The 18029-nt window shown below is 40.0% G+C and overlaps 2 protein-coding genes across 17 annotated transcripts in view; one reads left to right on the forward strand and one right to left on the reverse strand.

Annotated features, from left to right (window-relative positions):
- tjp1b (tight junction protein 1b) overlaps window positions 1–18029 on the reverse strand; it is a 134257-nt gene that overhangs the window by 94462 nt on the left and 21766 nt on the right. For 13 of the 16 annotated variants that reach the window (XM_056264997.1, XM_056264992.1, XM_056264993.1 and 10 more), the window contains exons 3-4: window positions 4325–4366; window positions 4042–4201 (exon numbers count right to left, since the gene is read on the reverse strand). In XM_056264997.1, the coding sequence (XP_056120972.1) occupies window positions 4042–4201; window positions 4325–4366 (202 nt within the window). Of the gene's footprint in view, window positions 1–4041; window positions 4202–4324; window positions 4367–10830; window positions 10849–15825; window positions 16297–18029 lie in introns of those variants that run through there. The other 3 variants (XM_056265003.1, XM_056265008.1, XM_056265006.1) reach the window with 3 other exon arrangements.
- scamp5a (secretory carrier membrane protein 5a) overlaps window positions 1–18029 on the forward strand; it is a 210555-nt gene that overhangs the window by 65699 nt on the left and 126827 nt on the right. The gene's annotated exons all lie outside the window — the stretch shown is intronic.

Here is an 18029-nt window from a genome sequence, read left to right on the forward strand (position 1 = left end):
GCAGTGCCTGTACACAACCATCATATAATGATAAAAATCCATCCAGTGTTTTTGTTTTAATCTCCTTATATGTTTTCCCCTGCCTCAAATCGAGCTGTTCTATGATCAAATCGAGCTGTCACACGGTCGGAAGCCCCTCCCACGATTGTTGATTGACAGCAGCGTTTCAACACAGACCCGCCCTCGCTCGTGAGCGAGCTGTCAATCATAGTCCGCGCGGACCGGTGCGGTCATTGTTGATATGCTGGAGCACTGTCTATGAGCAGAATGGCGTCTAAGCGATTGTGGTGTTCTGTTCTTGGGTGTAATAACGAACACAGCAGTCATTTTAATGTTCCTAAATCCGAACCGCTGAAGACGCAGTGGCTGAGTTTGTTTTCGAAGGCAACGTCAATGCTCTCATGTTTGCGCGAATCATTTCTCACCAGACTGCTTTATAAACGAGGGTCAGTATGAGCTGGTTTTGCTAAGAAGCTGCTCATGAAAAAAGGATCGGTACCAGATATTCGTGTTCCTGCTGAACCTCCAGAAGAACTGAAGTGAGTGTAACGTTTTATTAAACTTTATATTAATATTTATATTAATCTTTGCAAATCGCTAGCTGCACGCTTCACAATGAATGCGTCTAAGGTTTACACTCAGGGTACATTACGGGATGTTTTCTACGTACGACGTTCTCAATATAATTCATAATCCCACGTTTATACTGAACAACGCGCTATGGTTATTGTGTTATTGTGTTACAAACGGTGTACGCACAGAACAGAGGGGTGGAGTGAGCAAAGCTCATTTAAAGTCATATGCACTGAAACGGCGTGCTGAAAACAGAGCTGTTTTTGACCAGGTAAAATAAGTGTTTTCTTACAATACTAATGAGAATTTTTAATTAAAGTATATTACAAACTTTTAATTTAGACCCTAAAGAATCATATTAGCTTGTACAAAAATGGCATTATATGACCCCTTTAACACAAGGGAACAAATTAGTAAAACGTGCTGATGTATTAGTAAGTCGTGGGATCAATTGTTAACTCGTGGCCACGATATACATATTTTTTTCCCACATCACATGCAGGGCTTTTGCGAGCCAATGCCATTTTTTTTCTGGGGAACGCAAAAGGTTTGCGAGTCAATGCAAAGTTTCTCTGGGAGCGCAAAAGATTTGGCAAGCGCAAATTTTCTGGGGGATCTCAAACGTTTTCCAAGCGAACACAACATTTCTCAAGGAAAGGCAAAAGTTTTGTGAGCGAACAAACAATTTCTGGGGCAAATGCTACAAACTCAAAAGCACTGAAATATCATTTTTCATCCCATTTAATTTTTTTCCCATCACCATGTCCCTTTAGGGGCTCCATAGATTTGTCAACCCCGCTGAACATACAATCAGCTTAAACCAGCCTAAGATGGTTTGCTGGTCTTAACTGGTTTATTTAGCTGGACAAAACTGGTATTCAACCAACTGGTCTCCCAGCCTGACATACGAATGGCACTAAGACCAGCTAAAACCAGCTAAGACCAGCAAATCATTAGTGGCTGGTTTAAGATGGGTTTTTTTTTTCCAACAGGGAAATATTAAAACCAAAAGCCAGAAATCTCAATACGAACCACTATTTCTCAAAATATTTCCAAGATTAAATTACTTTTGTATGCTAATCGTCCCAGTAGCCGTGCTCGCTAAGCCAACCATCACCATTTCATTATTGTAACTTAGTAAAAATTGGCGCATAACTCACCTCGTATCATGTGACCAATCTGAATGATTCCTCAAATTATATGCTATACTTTTCTAACCAATCAGGCATAAGAATTTTGTCTGACGGATGACAAAACGGAGAACATCATTGTGGACTGGTACAGTAAACAACCACATTTAGGAACCAACAACCAAGCAAACCTCTAGCAAATACTTTGGACACCTTAGCAAGCGTATAGCAACAGCCTAGCAACACCTTAGCATTGTGGCAGCACGTTTTTATTTATCAAGGCCCAACACTCTCTGCAGTGGGTGGCTTTTCTCTGTTCTGTCTTTCAGTAGATGGAGTGGCAGCAGTAGAGAGGTCTTCACTCAAGCGTTGCTGCGGCATCATCACTCACTGTGTGCCGGAACGTTACTCTCATCAGCTGCGGCTGGCATTCGGGCCCAGTCAGCAACTTTTCTCTGGCCTGTGTACGTGTGTGTGTGTGTGCTCTGTTAAGGGAGAAATATGTACAGTATTAAAGAGCAGGGACCAGGACGGTGGTACCCCCTTATTTCACTGCGATGTTCTGGAGAGGTGAGATATTTTAAGCACAGGCCGAGCAACAGCGTTTTAAAAGGGGTTTAATGAACCGGTTCACTAAAGCCGACAGCCTTTGTAGAGGAAGCTTTGTTGAAATGCACATTTGCTCAGTCACTTGGCACTGAACTAACCCGGCCTCTTTAAGCCTGTCAATCGCTCCAGAGAAGCGCCTGTGCCTCTGTGATATCAACATCCAGGCTGTGTTTCAAGCTCCCTACCTAGACAGTATCTTTTAGGCCCAGATTTGTTTGAATTAAATGTTATTTCCTAAGGGGCTAAAGTGAACGCAATTGGCAGAGACAAAGAGACTCATTCGCAAGTCATTCGTTTCGAATGAGAATCGCCAGATCGAGATTACATGAGTGACCAATGAGTGTCCAACAATGTTCAGTGGCATTTAACTTTATGTAAATGAGCAGTGACAATTTAAAAAACTCCCACACGTCTAGCAATACAAGCGTTTCAAGTAGAAACAAGCCTATTCAAACTGAATCCACATGGAGCATTTTTTTTATAAACTGAAAAAAAAACATCCAACAAAAAAATGTTCAACCAGAAAGATAAGATTCCCCCCATAATTTCAAAGTGCGAGAGACTCATACAAGTGGAATTTACTCACAGAAGTCCTACCCAAAGCTCATTAGAATAATAATCATTTTAGAGTGCATTTCCTCGGAGGCGGCGAAGCAATTTGTGAAACATCCTGACGCACTTCAAATCCCAAGTGTTTTATATGCAAACAGAATCCCACTCCGGGGTATCCCAGCGCAGGAATCAGATTCGGTTAGGTGTTGCATTAAGTATGAGCCCATGAAGTATCTATGAGTCATTCAGACATTTGCAAGGGGTGAACATGACAGACTCATGTAACATTCATGGTGGGAAATGTAATTTTCAAGAGAGTTTTAGATTGGAGATTTGTTGGATGAGAGCTGGGCAAAATACACAGCGTGCAAGGAATAGTTCATCCAAAAAATGTAAACTCTTTCATCATTTAACCACTCTCGTGTAGAACTAAACTATTATGGAGCACAAATGTTGGTGTTTAGCAGAGCCTTTTCCATACAGTGGAAGTGAATGGGGACTGGGGCTGTTGAGCTCCAAAAATTTCAGATAAAGTACCAATGAAAAAAAATCCCAATTATGGCTTTAGAACGACATGAATGTGAGTAAATGATTAGACTTTTAGGTAACACTTTAATTTAAGGTGCAAGTTACAATTTACTACACCTACTTACTATAATAATAACAGTAAATCATCCATAATTACAACTAACCCTAAACCAAACCCTAACCGTAACTCTATAGTAAGTACATGTAGTTATTAAATATTACTCAGTACTTCTCTGAGTGAGTACAATATAACCACTTCACCTTAAAATAAAGTGTAACCCAAGAGATCTCTCCCTATAAAAGATCTTCTCCCATATCCATTGTCTCTTGTAATGCGTTTATGAGCACTTGTGAATTTGACTCCATCTGTGTGTTTGTTAATGTATGCAATAATTATGAATAAGTGGACTTATACAATTGTGCATGTCATGTTCATTCTTGCAGAAATTCCCTAGCAGCAATACAGACATACTGGTACATGTGCATTTTCATAAACAAACATGCACACACACACTTTTCAAATCTCTTATACATGCATACGTGCACACCGAGCGCTGACACGCAATCTCACACACACAAACACATTCCCCACCCCCACCACACCACACACAGAGAAGCATTACTGCAGTGGATGCAGTCTTTAACTCACGTTTGAGTCCAGCAGGTCGATGCTGTCCAGGCTCTTGCTGCGGTGGATTCGGCCCTTGATTCTGCGCAGGGATGGTTTGCCGTGACCCGATCCCTCAGATTCATCCAGCAGAGAGACGGTTTCTGGGGTGGGGAGGAAGGCGTGGATCTTGGGATAGTAACTGGGAAAGTGACAAGACAGTGTGTGTTAGATTGTGGTGTAAATTTAATCTCCATTAGAAAGATGAGCGCAACCAATGGAGTTTCGTTAGTGAAATGGAGTGAAAAGGGTTTAAAAGGCTTACACTGCAGGCCCGTATTTGTCTTTGTCGTGTTTGGGGAAGACCCTGAGATTAAAGCACAAGAAAAAGAGAAAGACTATTAATTTTCCAGCAACAACAACAAAAAAAAAGACAATAAAATCAATGAAAAAATACTTTAAAGGGATAGTTCACCCAAAAATGGAAACTTCTGTCATTTAGGAACACAGATATTTGGAAGAAATATTGTTTCACAGAAAGAAAAAAAATAAAGTCATGCAGGTTTGGAACGATATTAGAATTAGAGACAGAATTCTCATTTTTGGGTGAACTGTATTATTTTTGATGACACAAGTAGCATAGAAATTATACATTTCACCTTGACATACATACATGCAGGACCATCAAATATAAGACATTTAGATGATTTGCATTAAACTACATAAGCACGAAGACGTCCATATGCGACAACATTTAAATATTCAATTGGTTGACCTAAAAAAGCATATGAAATGTCATGCTACACCATACTGTACCATGTTTTTTTTCTTATGATGCACAAGTTTAAAATACAATTGTGAGGACCCTTTGGTTAACTCGAAGTAATATACCATGTTTAGGTTGGATATGACAGTCTTTTTGCAGGACTATGGTTGATCAAAGACAGAAACTTAAAGCTTGAAACTGAGGAAAAATTGTTGTAAGGGCTTTCATTTTGCCCACTGGGCTTTACTGGATTTCAATGCACAATAAGTAGTTCTAAAGGAAACCGAAAATGCTGTAGGCTTTGTACTTTACAAACATTAAAGGGAGGCAAATTTGGTTACAAATGCAGTATATTTGACTGACTGGGGATCCATTTTACTGAACAAATCAGTTTTGTTTAAACTGAACATGAATTGACATTCACAACTCATTTTGCTTCTGCAGTGTAACGTATTTCAAGGCAAAACAGGATATTTGATGAAAAAAAAGGTATTGTGGCACACGTTGTTCATCCATATTAGACACAAATCACCCACATTTATTCACACAAAAAAGCCCAAGTAAAGACCAAGCTTAGATAATATTGTGTAATCATGTCCCATCAACCATGAATGCACCCACAGCACACAAAACCAACGGTCCAACGAACCCTACCGACGCAAAATGCAGTGTTGGATGTCAATAAACTAAATATAATGATCACCATGTTCATAATAGTCATGAATCCACCCACATTTTATATTTAAAACATTTAATAAATTCCTACTCATTAATAATTAGTGCCCCATCTGCTCTGTCTGAACCCCAAAGTATCTTCCATCCACAGGATTTATTTATTATTCATGAAGTCTCATATGATCATGTCATTCAATGTAGTTATATTTCAGGACATGAAAGCACTGCATCAAACATCATATAAAAGACAAAACCTCAGTGTGGTAAGTTTCTATATAAAATCTAAAAATCAGTTTATTTTCAGTTTACATCGTGCACCTTGAAATGCCTCTTTGCGATAAAACGGAAAGACCTGACCTAGCAGAAGTTGGGGAGAGGTTATATAATACACCATGAGCACATGGTTTACAGTAGCTGTTGTGGGATGTAAGACAGTCCCTGTACAGTAGGAGAGGCAATTTGAATGCTGTGTACCATAACCGTTCGCACCACGTTTGTGAAGAGGATTTGCTGGAAAACCCTGCAAAACGAAATCCAATACGGCAAATCTTCTGTTTCAATGCGCTGGAAGGGGCACCAATGAAAATGAGACCTCATTTCCATATTAAGTGGTAGATTAAGGAAGCCTCCTGGGCTGCTGCTAGCTATTGGTTTCCAAGAATATCATAAAATGAGCAAGAATTGAAGAAGCGTTTAAAACATCCGTAATTTAGAGTGTTAAACGAGACCGGCAGAGAATGGAAGACTAATGAGAGGACAAAGACATTAACGTGGCAATGAGGTTGATGTTGGCCTGAGGAAACCGAGTGAGTCTCACCTTCAGTTCACCTTTTGAAGTCAAATACATTTAAATCATCTGGGAAAGAGTTCAAGGACAAAGTTTCTCGTACTGTATGTGCGCACATATACAGAGTACACCATTAGACCAGAAACATACAATATGCAAGTATGCAATGCTATGCCAAGTAAGACATGTTCCTGCTGGATCAACACCTTATGTTGATCCTGGAACAACATTCCTGTCCAAAAACATAGTCCCACCCCAATCCCTACCCCTACCCCTAAACCTAACCCTAACCATAACTTATCCCTAAAATCAGAGGGAAATTATATGTGAATAACACTGATGTAGAAGCACCTAACCCTGGTTGTAAGCCGAAACTTGACATAAACTGTAAACTTGTTCCTCAAGTCTGATTGGTTGATTGGAATGTTGTTCCAGGATCAACAAAGATGTTGATCCAGGAACATGTTGCACTTAATGAAATCACGTTCACACTGTTAGTACTTCCATCCATTGCAAATGTGATTCTTATTCTGCCATTTTTGCACATATTTTCCTGTTAATCTAATGATCTGTAAATGCTAATCATTCTTAAGCCACAAGCAATTGACATTTTGACAGTGCTAATTGGCTGATTGACACCAGAAAAACTTTCACAGAGATACACTAGTGACTCTTCTGAGCTGTGACGTAATATAATTCAAAGTATACTTTTTTTATGCATATATGCTAGGGCAGGGCTATTCAATTAGCTTCATTCGAGGGCCGGATTATTAAATCGAAAAGTTGAGGTGGGCCGGTGGGTTTAGCTTATTTATTAAAACATAACAGTATCAATAAGTAAGCTGAAGTAAACAAAAAAGTATTGTATTTACTTGGAAATGTGGTACCCAACAGTATGCAGATTTATAAGACCATAATAAATAACTTATTTACAGCTATGTACAAATATATGAATTATACAAGATCATAGCTATTGGTAAGAATTATTTTATTAATAATTATTATAGGCTTAAATTAAAATATTCTGACAGTGAGACTTCGTAACCATAGGTAAAACCATGCATGGCTCACTCACTACCACTGTATACAAAATGCCTAAACAGGTAACAACTATATTGTATATTCCTCTACTCCCCTAATAAATCTAATGCAATATAAATGACTATAACATAGTATTCAATATAAATATTCCACATTTTTGCCCAATATGGTAAATTACTAGCCAGTAAATTACTACATTCATGGTAAATGTTTGTAAGGGTGGTGATTAGGGGATTTATAGTCTTCTAACTTCGTTCATGTTTCTGCTATTTACCTCATCAGTCGTGTTGGGAATGTCAAGGCTGTTTCATCCGATTTAAAACTAGTTAAAATCATTGAGTGATTTGTGGTTTGTAACAGAGAGGAGTGTCAGATTGAAACGCTTCTCACTGGATGTCTCAACGCTGTTTAATAATAGTGTCCGGGACCGGGAGTAAACGCAACTCCTTTAAGCTTGCGTTCCGTTGTTGTGCCGAAGTTCGACTCCCTGCCAAATTATTACCCCCCTCGTTGAAATCAGTACCTGATTGCCTAATCCTAACCCCACCCCTAATCCTAACCCCTCCCCCACAACTAATCCTAAACCTACCATACTAGGGGGGTAATAATTTGGCGGGGGTCAGAATTCGGCACCACACCGTTCCACTGGGCCGTGCTGCCTAGTTCAAAGTAAACTAGTGAAACAACTGAAACAGGCGCTATTTGTTCTCTATTTGTTGTTACTGACCGAGAAACCGCTTCAGATGATTGAGTGACAGAGCGGTCCGAACGAATCCGAATCGTTTCAGACCGTTATGCAAGCGCGTTTGGCCAATTCATGGAAAGGAAATAATCGAACCAACGAATGATTAATATCGCTGGTTCAGTCGACAGAAATACGGGACACACATAATAACTGCTGAAATATTCGGACTGAAAACGTTTCTCTCAGGTCAGTCGGAGCGCTCATGGTACACACACAGTACGTAGCCGTCCAGCTGCAGGCGCCACTGCGGCCACGTGCATATCTAAACAAATTTAGCCACACCAACAGAAAAGAGGAGGAGGGAGGTTAGGGTGCCCTCGGGCCGGATGGAGATGGTTGGCGGGCCGCACTTGGCCCGCGGGCCGCCAATTGAATAGTCCTGTGCTAGGGTATGCTTATAGTGCAATTGGCATATAGTGCAATTGGCGTATATTATGTACTGCGCGTACTGTACATGCGCAGTACGTACATTTCTAACCGCGTATACTTTGTACGCTAAGCGCTCACATTCACCTTGCTTTTTTGTGCTAATTAGTCTGTCCACAACGTGGCAACACTGGCCCAGGCCATTGTTTCACAGCCGAAAAAGAAAGAACAACGCCACCAAACTACTGGAGACACAGCAACTATAGATGCCCGTGATGATGAGCGCTTGTACGAAGGGAGATAAACGCCATTCGAGTTTAAACGAGTAAGAGAGAGAATTAGTGCAAATACTGGACAAGCTTGAAACTTTCTAGTGCACATGTTGAGCGCCTGCGTTCATGCACACTATCAAATGGAGTATAGCTATGTGTTCGGATGAAGGCATACTCTAAATCCAGAAGTATACTTCGGTCATCTGTGTTCCGCAATGGTCCGTGTGACGTAAATTTTTGTCATCAGGAGGGTCTGCGGTATGGTGCACGTACAACATAGCATGTGCAAGTGATTTGAGAGCTTGAAAACACGCCGAACACGTCTTTCTATGCTCGCGGCCAAGGAGTATACCTTGAAAGACTCAACTGTCCGCGAGACGGAGCGGAATACGGAAAATGAAATATACACAGGGCTCGTGTCAAACTCAGTTCCAGGGGGGCCACTGTCCTGCAAGAGCATAGCTCCAACTAGCTCCAAAACACCTGGTTGGAAGTTTCTAGTAATACCGACAAGCTTGATTAGCTGGTTGATTAACTGCTTGATTAGGGTTGGAGTTCAACTCTGCAGGATAGTGGCCCAACAGGAACTGAGTTTGACGCCCTTGCGCTATAAGCGTTCATGGGTGTAGAAAAAAAAAAAAAACGGGTGTAGATTAGAAGAAAACAATTCATGCTAGCTTGAGGCAACACTAAGAAAACAAGCATTACTAGAAGCACTTGTTTTACGTACTTTCAAAGTTTCAGACCAAAGTGCATTTTTTTTAAATGACAATTTCGATTGAAAGTGATTAGCATTATGCATTTATGATGGGACACCAAAAGCTGCATCCGAAAGATGAAAAATGATGTTGCCGTCTTCTGATCGATTTTTGAAAGCAGCATAGATGTGTCCTTCGCTGCCTATGATATCCCACAATCCTGTACGTTTGATTCTGTGACAGTTGAGTTGGTACCTACTTAGGTCAATGCCTAAGCTTTCATGTGCAGCTATTAAGAACTGAGTGTCCAGGTAATCTATGACAGCCACAAAACAAAAGCCTTCAAAAAAAGTCTATAATCAACTTGGCTAGTTTGTGTGTCCACCGACCTCTTGCATGTGCCTCAAAGCTATTAGACATAGAAGCAAAGGATACTGCTTGATCAGCAAGTCAATATCTACGTTAACATTGGGCCCCAAGTCAGTAGAACAGTTTAGACACAAAAAGGCAATGCTGACCACTACGACTAACATCAAAATTATCTTTGCTGTCATTATCATAAACGTTAATATGATTTTCTCTTCAGCCAGCACATAGCCCAAGGGCACCAAAGCGAGAGCCAGGAACAAATACAGTTGTGTGTGTCCTGCCGAGGCTACTAGACAGGGCTAGCAGGGTCTTGGTTTACAACCGTCAACCATTAATGAAGTAAATAATCACTCTGTATGGAGATAAAAGTGGAAGGCGAAGACGTTTATTTGGCTTGATGGAGGAGAGGTACTTACAGAGTCTCAATCAGTGCTTTTCTTGTCTATTAGAGAGGAGGGGCGAAAATTGTGCGAGGAAAGCCAGAGATTAGCATGAAACGTGATGGAGATGCCTCTTCTGAACTCTGTGGCTTCCGTCAGTCAAACACGCACTTGGCTCACGTTTAAAAGAGTGTGTAAATGCTAAAAAGCACGTGTAAAGAAGCCTCGGGGTGGGCAACTGTCGCCTATTTCATTACGCCAGGTTAAAGCTAAGCTCTGGAATAGTTTGTACGACTGCGGGGGAAGTAGACCATCTGCTGTGTTTCCAAGACTCTTCTTTGAACTTCCCTTTTTTCCGCTCATCACGGGCGATACTGAGGGTTTAGAAATATCATTTCCTTTAAATCTCTGGTAATGAACACTACGGGTGGCCAGAAATGAAGAGCCCTGACAGAGAGTTTGTCTTCATGGTTGTTGAGGCATCTGACATTTTCTTTGATTAAAGATAAATGAGGCGTTGTGTATTACAGTCACGTCCCACAGAGTCAACTGATCAAGTTACTAAATATTTACGCAGCCATGTTTCATATTTGAGGCAATCGTTTGATATCCTATAGCCTACAGCAAAAACCCGAAGCATGTTGCCTGTCCATTATCATCCACAAGGGTCCTTTAAAGCAATCTTCACTTGCCTCATGATAACTAATTTCTGCTATATGTTTCTCCTTTTACCTCTTTTCCTGGATTGATCCTGATGTCTTCTGGGTGAAAGTGGACAGATTTTTAACCACAGGAAGGGAGGCTCACCTAGAAACAAATCGAATGTAGCAACTCTCAAAGACCAGAAATTCTCAAGCATTCTCTGGTAAGAATTCAGAGAAAAGTCTCTAGTATTGTGAATGCTCTTTCATACTAAGTATGCAAAATGTGATATCCAAAATTTTTCAATTAATGACTGTCAAGAACATATCTAAGAAACATTCCACCCCAAAATCAAAAGAAAGGAATTCCCTTTACCCTTAAATTGGGCACCATTTGAGGGGACATACGGACGTTATCTAGTGCACTCATTCAAACCCCAAAATGCACCACAATAACGAGTGTACAACTGATGTAGACTCAACGGCAGAGAATACCCATAATGCACTGTGAGGGTTGTGCCGAATGAATTCCCGTATCCCGCCAGTAGATGGCGCCTGCAGCTGAATCATCCATCCATCCATTTTCCAAACCGCTGGTCCAATGTGGGTAATATCATACAGGTATTCATTTTTAATTGATTTCTAAATTGTTTACCTTAATTAGTTTCCATGACAGAGTTTAGTATAAATATTGTCATTGCTGCTAGTTGGCTATGTTTTTATTCACTCCTTCAAGTGGACTATACAGTGGACAAATGTAGGGAATAGTGATTAGTGTATAGGGGGGGATTTCAAACACAGCCAATGTTTTATGTCTGTTTTGGGTGGGTTTTAGTTCTGTTTCCTGGGTTTGAGTTAGTTTCTATGGTTTTTAATTGATGTGATTTATGATTTGCACCTTTTGTTCATTTGTTGATTAGTATGCTTTGGTATTTAAGCCCTGCGTTTTCTCGTTATCTTAAAGGTATAGCGGAGGATCTTTCCGAATTTTAGAGAAGACCCGCCCTCTCCAATTTTTTTAAAAAATGCACATGCGCAACACTCTATTTGCTCCCGAGAGGGAACGCCTATTAAACGTGTGCACGAGAGAGCATGCACGAGCCTAGTTCACCTCGTGCACGTCGTTTCCACTATGTCAGACCAGAGAATGTCTAATAGGACATTAGCCGTAGACGGGCTCTGCTCAGACTCACCACCGGTAAGTGAAAATCTATTTATGACAAGCATTTCTATAGCTAACTTTAGCATGCTACAGGCCAATAAACAATTCGTAGACACTTTTTCTCTTGCGACCCTTAGACATTTTGAAAAAACCCGGTGAGAACGGCGAGCTTCAATGAATGGCTGAAACCGTAGCTCACCACACATATACACCTGAAAGTGCGCATGCGCAGAAAGCGAAAACTACCTAGGGAAGAGCACGTACGATGGCCTTACGTAAACACATCACCAGAATGATTGACAACTAGGAGGACCAATAGTCTTGATGATCCACCCGGAAAAAGAAAATCCTCCGCTATACCTTTAATGTAATTCATTACTGTAATGCTGGAAATAACACAAAACCATAAAACAATTATTTGCTATTTAAATGCCTTAAATGTCAGATTTATCTAAAAAAAAAAGAAAAGCATGTTGTATTACAGTATTTAAGTAGCAAGGTAAAAGATACTGTTTAACATTAAAGGGTTAGTTCACCCAAAAATGAAAATTCTGTCAGTATTTACTCACCCTCATGTTGTTCCAACCCCGTAAGACCTTCGTTCATCTACGGAACACGAATTAAGATATTTTTGATGAAATCTGAGAGCTGGATCACTCCTCCATACTAGTCCATAGGCTTCTTCAGGGATTGAACTTGCCGGCCTCGAAAAGTTATTAAAGACATCGTTAAAATAGTCCAAGTGACTACAGTGGCTCAATCTTAAGTTTATCAAGTGTGATTCCGTAGAGCTACGTCACACGTAGGCTCACTATTGGCCGACGCTGGTCATGTGCGTGATGCGTGTGACGTACAACAACAGAAGCTTACGCTATTACACTAGTGAACTGACTCGAGGCCCACAGAGAAGGAAATGAATAGTTGAAATAAAGTCGTTATTTTTGGGGGGTTTTGCGCACAAAAAGTATTCTCGTCGCTTGATAAACTTAAGATTGAGCCACTGTAGTCACTTGGACTATTTTAACGATGTCTTTAATAACTTTTCGAGGCCGGCAAGTTCAATCCCTGAAGAAGCCTATGGACTAGTATGGAGGAGTGATCCAGCTCTCAGATTTCATCAAAAATATCTTAATTCGTGTTCCGAAGATGAACGAAGGTCTTACGGGGTTGGAACAACATGAGGGTGAGTAAATACTGACAGAATTTCCATTTTTGGGTGAACTAACCCTTTAATGAGAATCCTTTATAGTAAGCAAAATGTGATATCCACAATTCTCCCAGCAACTAATCACTGTCAAGCTGTTAATAAAATGTCTGGGTCACATTTTACACCAAAAAACAAACAAACAAGGATTTGAAGACATTCACACTTATCTCACAAAAATGGAAATTAAGCCTATTTTCAGCACCATTAAAATGCTTGCAATGCATTATGATTCCTTCTTCTCATTACCGAAATGCAAACTAAACCATTTTAATTACCATAATGCTGAAAACAAAAATGACCAATTACCATTTTTGCCATTGAAAACAAAATGGCCAACTGCCTTGTGACCAATTGAAATATTTTTGAAATCCTTAAAATGCTCATTTTTGTAATGAGAATAACCATTGAAATGCAAATATTCTTGGCTCCTTAATGAATTTTTGTTCCTCTTTTGCAAGTCGCTTTAGATAAAAGCATCTTCTAAATGCATAAATGTAAATGTTAGTGTAGTTTTTTTTTTTTTTTTTGCTTTCTTGATATGGGGTGAAATGTGACCTGGAAATGATCTAGAGTTAAATATTGTATATCAGTTTGTTTAATTTACTGTAATGCCACTTTGTTTACATGTGACGCAAATCCCACAACAGCTGTGAGGTGAGAACGTTCCTGTAAACTGGAGCGATGTCATGTTTTAAAATCCATGAATAATTAACCGTAACTCAAACAAGCTGAGTACCAAACATCCAAACATCGTAGGGACATCGCTCAGGGTTTAGGTGCCTCATCATCATTCTGGATTTATGTGGATTGGGCCAGTTTTATAGTTATATGGAGCTTGTTGTGTTAAGTACCTAATCTCGACAGTAAATTACATTCACTTGCATGGTTGATTTGTTGCTCTGATGTAGCACACGTGGCTCCTCGTAATAGCTTCGCTTCTCCTTTAAGCGTCAACTATTGCGGTATGCTGACATGAAGCAAAACAAGCTGACCTCAATTTAAGGGGAAAATCTTACAAAATAAACCTAACGGAGAGAGCAGGCTGCTACAAGAGCCAGGGGTACTCTTAATGACAATGAAAACAAGATGGAAAATCTGGGTACTCTCAACGTGCTCCTAATTAGTTACAAATGAATTACCCAGCATGCAACACTCAAATTAGCAACCTTTACTGACCCCGAGGGGCACAAAATGCCTACGGCTGTTGAATCATTACCGGGCGACCATCTGCAAACAGAACTTTACTAAAAGCACTAAGGATAACATTCGATACTTTTTTTTTTTCAATGCAATTACAACAAAGAGCTAATGTTTGTTTTGCTAATAGCATGTTTTACTTTACATTAGCATTAGAACATTTTCTATCACATTCACTCTATATTCACTTTGATTTTTTTGGTGTGTGCCTCAGAGAATCTTTTTGCCCCATTAACCTCATAGATGCTTCAAAATAAAGCTTCCAAAACTGGGTTTTTGCAGTGATGCCATAGAAAAAAAAACATTTTTGGTTCCTTGAATAATCTTTCAGTAAACAGTTCTTAAAAGAACCTCTTTTTTAGTGTGAACTTCTGTGTTGAATAATCTAAAGAACCTTTTCCACTATAAAGAGGCTTATGTGCAATGGAAAGCTTCCCTGGATGTTAAAAGTTCATCATGGAACCATAAATGCCAATAAAGAATCTTTATTAAGCAGCCGAGTAAATCTGCTATATGCCGAGCTCAGAGAACACACTGAAAAACCCTGTCCTAATGACAAATCAACATTTCTCAACTTAAAATTCGATCTATTGTGAGCCTCTCCACAACAACACTCCAATTTCCTGATTATTTCAAGACTGCAAAGTAGTAAAAAGGAGTATGATGATGTGATGTCAAAAAGAGATGACACTGTGGAATATGGTAATTATGAGAATGAAATGTGATTATATCCAGCTCTGACACGGAAAAATAAAATCATCGTGGCCCAAAGATGTACATTGAAAGAGGTTTGAGATTAAAGAAAATCTCCCATCAATAATCAAGAAGGTCAGGATCTTATTGAAAACCTATGAAGAGGATACGAGCATCGGTGTATGTTGTTTTTTTGTATATTGACCTTGTAAAAATAGAAAACCTACTGACCTGACGTGGGTCTAGAGAGGTGACATTCACGCTTATCTCACATGAAAATGGAGATAGCTACCAACACAAGTTAATTAACGGCTGTGTCGTCTATTCAACTCAAAGTGTAATCCTGTAGTCATTACAGAAGCACAATAAGAAGTGCTGGAGGAGGCACACGAGTGACCATTATGAATGGAAATGAATGAGGAACTTAACAAGAACACACAGTGAGATGACAGAAAACACACACACAAATAAATCAGTGCAAAGAAACACACGTCCATGCCTTAACTTTTTATTTAATTTGAAAGTGCACATAGTAGACATACACATATGAATGATGTAACATGCTTGGGTTTGTAGTAGAGTGAGTAATGAATGAAATGACACACTAGTGAAAAGGATTACAGTATGTTGACTACACAAAAAAGCTTTATGAACACACAAGCCTTGGTTCAAACTTTGCTCACGTAGCCTGCATGTGGTCGGTCAACAAGATTTAAATATCCAAATGTAACATTTACATGGTTACAAAGTAAATGGACACGACAGTATTTCTTCCCAGCAAGCTGCAATGCCGAATAGCCCCCTCACACATCCATACATATACTCACCACATATGTTTTCTGGGAGGCAGGCTACGCTCTCTGTTGATGGCAGTCACCCCTAGAGCCAGCTGCATTACAGTAATGTATTTCTGGTAATTCACCATGGTACTGTTCACCGCTTTTTTGAAACACAAAAATCCGCACCAGAAGCGCAGGTACTACTAATAATAACAGTTTTATTCTCTCCTCCTTCTCCTCCTACTCCCTGGCATCGGCTTCAACTGCGTCTTCCTTGTTGAACATCACAGCGCCATTTCCAGCAGCAGTAGCAGCACTGACAGGGAAAACACTCCCCGCGAGGGAGCACGCCGCTGCCACCCATCACTACAATGACAGTCTGCTCGTATTACCTCTAAGAACGGAAAGCGCGCCAATCCATTCGTTATTAGTCACGAGATGGGCATTCTTTTCCCGCCACTCGCGCGTGCTGCCACTTTGCTTAGAACGCGGGCTCGCTCACTCTCTCTCTCTCTCTTTCTCTCTTCTGTCTGTCTGTCTCTCTCTCTCGCGCGCGCTGCAGCGTCCACGCGTCCGTGCGTGAGGTAGCTAGCTAGGGGAGTCTGTGTAGGTGTGTGTGTGTGTGTGTGTGTGTGTGTGGAGTTTGGAGGGGGTGACTTAAAGGGACAGCTCACCCAAAAATGTAAATCTTGTCATCATTAGCTATGTTTCCATTCACATATTTTTATGCACATTTTAGAATATCGCACAAAAACGCTAGATGGAAATACCAAGAAGCGCATCAATTGCGTGATCCCCTCCCAGACCACTTCAGGGGAAACTCCGCCCTGCAGCTGATTCTAAAGATTTTATTGGTCGTGTCAATCACAGTACTGATTGCCTACACCAAACACTGATCCCTAACCCTACCGTCGCTGTAAGCTTAACCAATGAAATTTACTGCAGGGCGGGATTTCTGGTGAAGGGGTTTGAAAATAAAATAAATAAATAAATAAATAAATCACAGGACATCAATTTTAAAAATGTATTATTAAAAACATATGTACGGTGACCAGGAAAATGTCCACTTAAGCCCCTTTCACACAGAGATTCCGCAAATATACACTGATAATGTCTCCAGGGATTGTTTGATTTTGGTTCAGCCTCAGCAGCGTCTTAAATTTGCTCACGACCTTCGATTTATCTCTTGAGAAATCACACTTGTGCATTTTTTTTCTGATTCGCTCATAATCTAGCGCATCCCGTACCTTTTCAGCGTCATCACGACATACCACTTATGACATTGGTCCATGCCTTTTGTTCACACAAGGCGCGTTCCGGGACTGATCCCAGTAAATGTTTCTTGGCCCCATTCCGTGATCAATCCCGGGATGTGTTAGAAGGCACTTTAGCATGGCAATTTTCTGGGATCAACGCTCTGTGTGGCTTTAGTTTTGTCGTGGCCATGACATGGTAACTCTTGGGAACGTGATAATATGCCATGGCCACAAGATCGTTTTGTTCCAAATTAAAAAAATTATTAATAATATCCATTTCTGATAATCCCAGGTTGCTATGGTCTCACAGTTTTGTTTACGCGACCACAAGAAAAGGATGTCGTTCCCTTAACTAAATGATCATGTGGCCACAACATATTATCACGTTCCCACGAGTTAATGCATGGCCACGACATGTTATGTCGTTCCCCGGAGTTACATATCATGGCCACGACAAAACAGTGAACTGAACATGTCCCACTGTACTTATGTGCTCAGCTGAGGCAGATACATTTTATTTCCCAATAAGAATACATGCACAAAAATGACACTTGATATACATACACTTAAAATAAACCCTGACGCTCAAAACAATTGATTGGTTTGAGTAGGGCGAACTTAAATTAAATAAATTAGTTCAATCAAATGAACTTTTATGAGTACCGGTATTTAGAGCTTTATTTTTCTTTTTGAGTTCACAAAACTGACACATTTGAACTAATCTGCATTGTTTCATTGTTTTGAGTTGTATGAACTTGTTTCTTTTCATTTAGACAAACTTAAATTTAACTGAAACTGGACTGGGATTTCTATTTCCCAGCATGCTTTTCCATGACACTCGAAAGGGAAAGTAAATGCTAAAATTAAGTGTTATATAATGTTTTTTGAGTTTTGCCAACTTATTCGGGTTTACAGTGGAACACATTTCCAGAATAAATCACTCGATGTACAATTTTCTTTTTACTTTACCTCAACAGATCATGTAATCCCAAAAAA

Source organism: Rhinichthys klamathensis, unplaced genomic scaffold (assembly GCF_029890125.1).
Source record: "Rhinichthys klamathensis goyatoka isolate OS25496 unplaced genomic scaffold, OSU_Roscu_1.1 h1tg000228l_1, whole genome shotgun sequence".
Classification (NCBI taxonomy): Eukaryota; Metazoa; Chordata; class Actinopteri; order Cypriniformes; family Leuciscidae; genus Rhinichthys; species Rhinichthys klamathensis.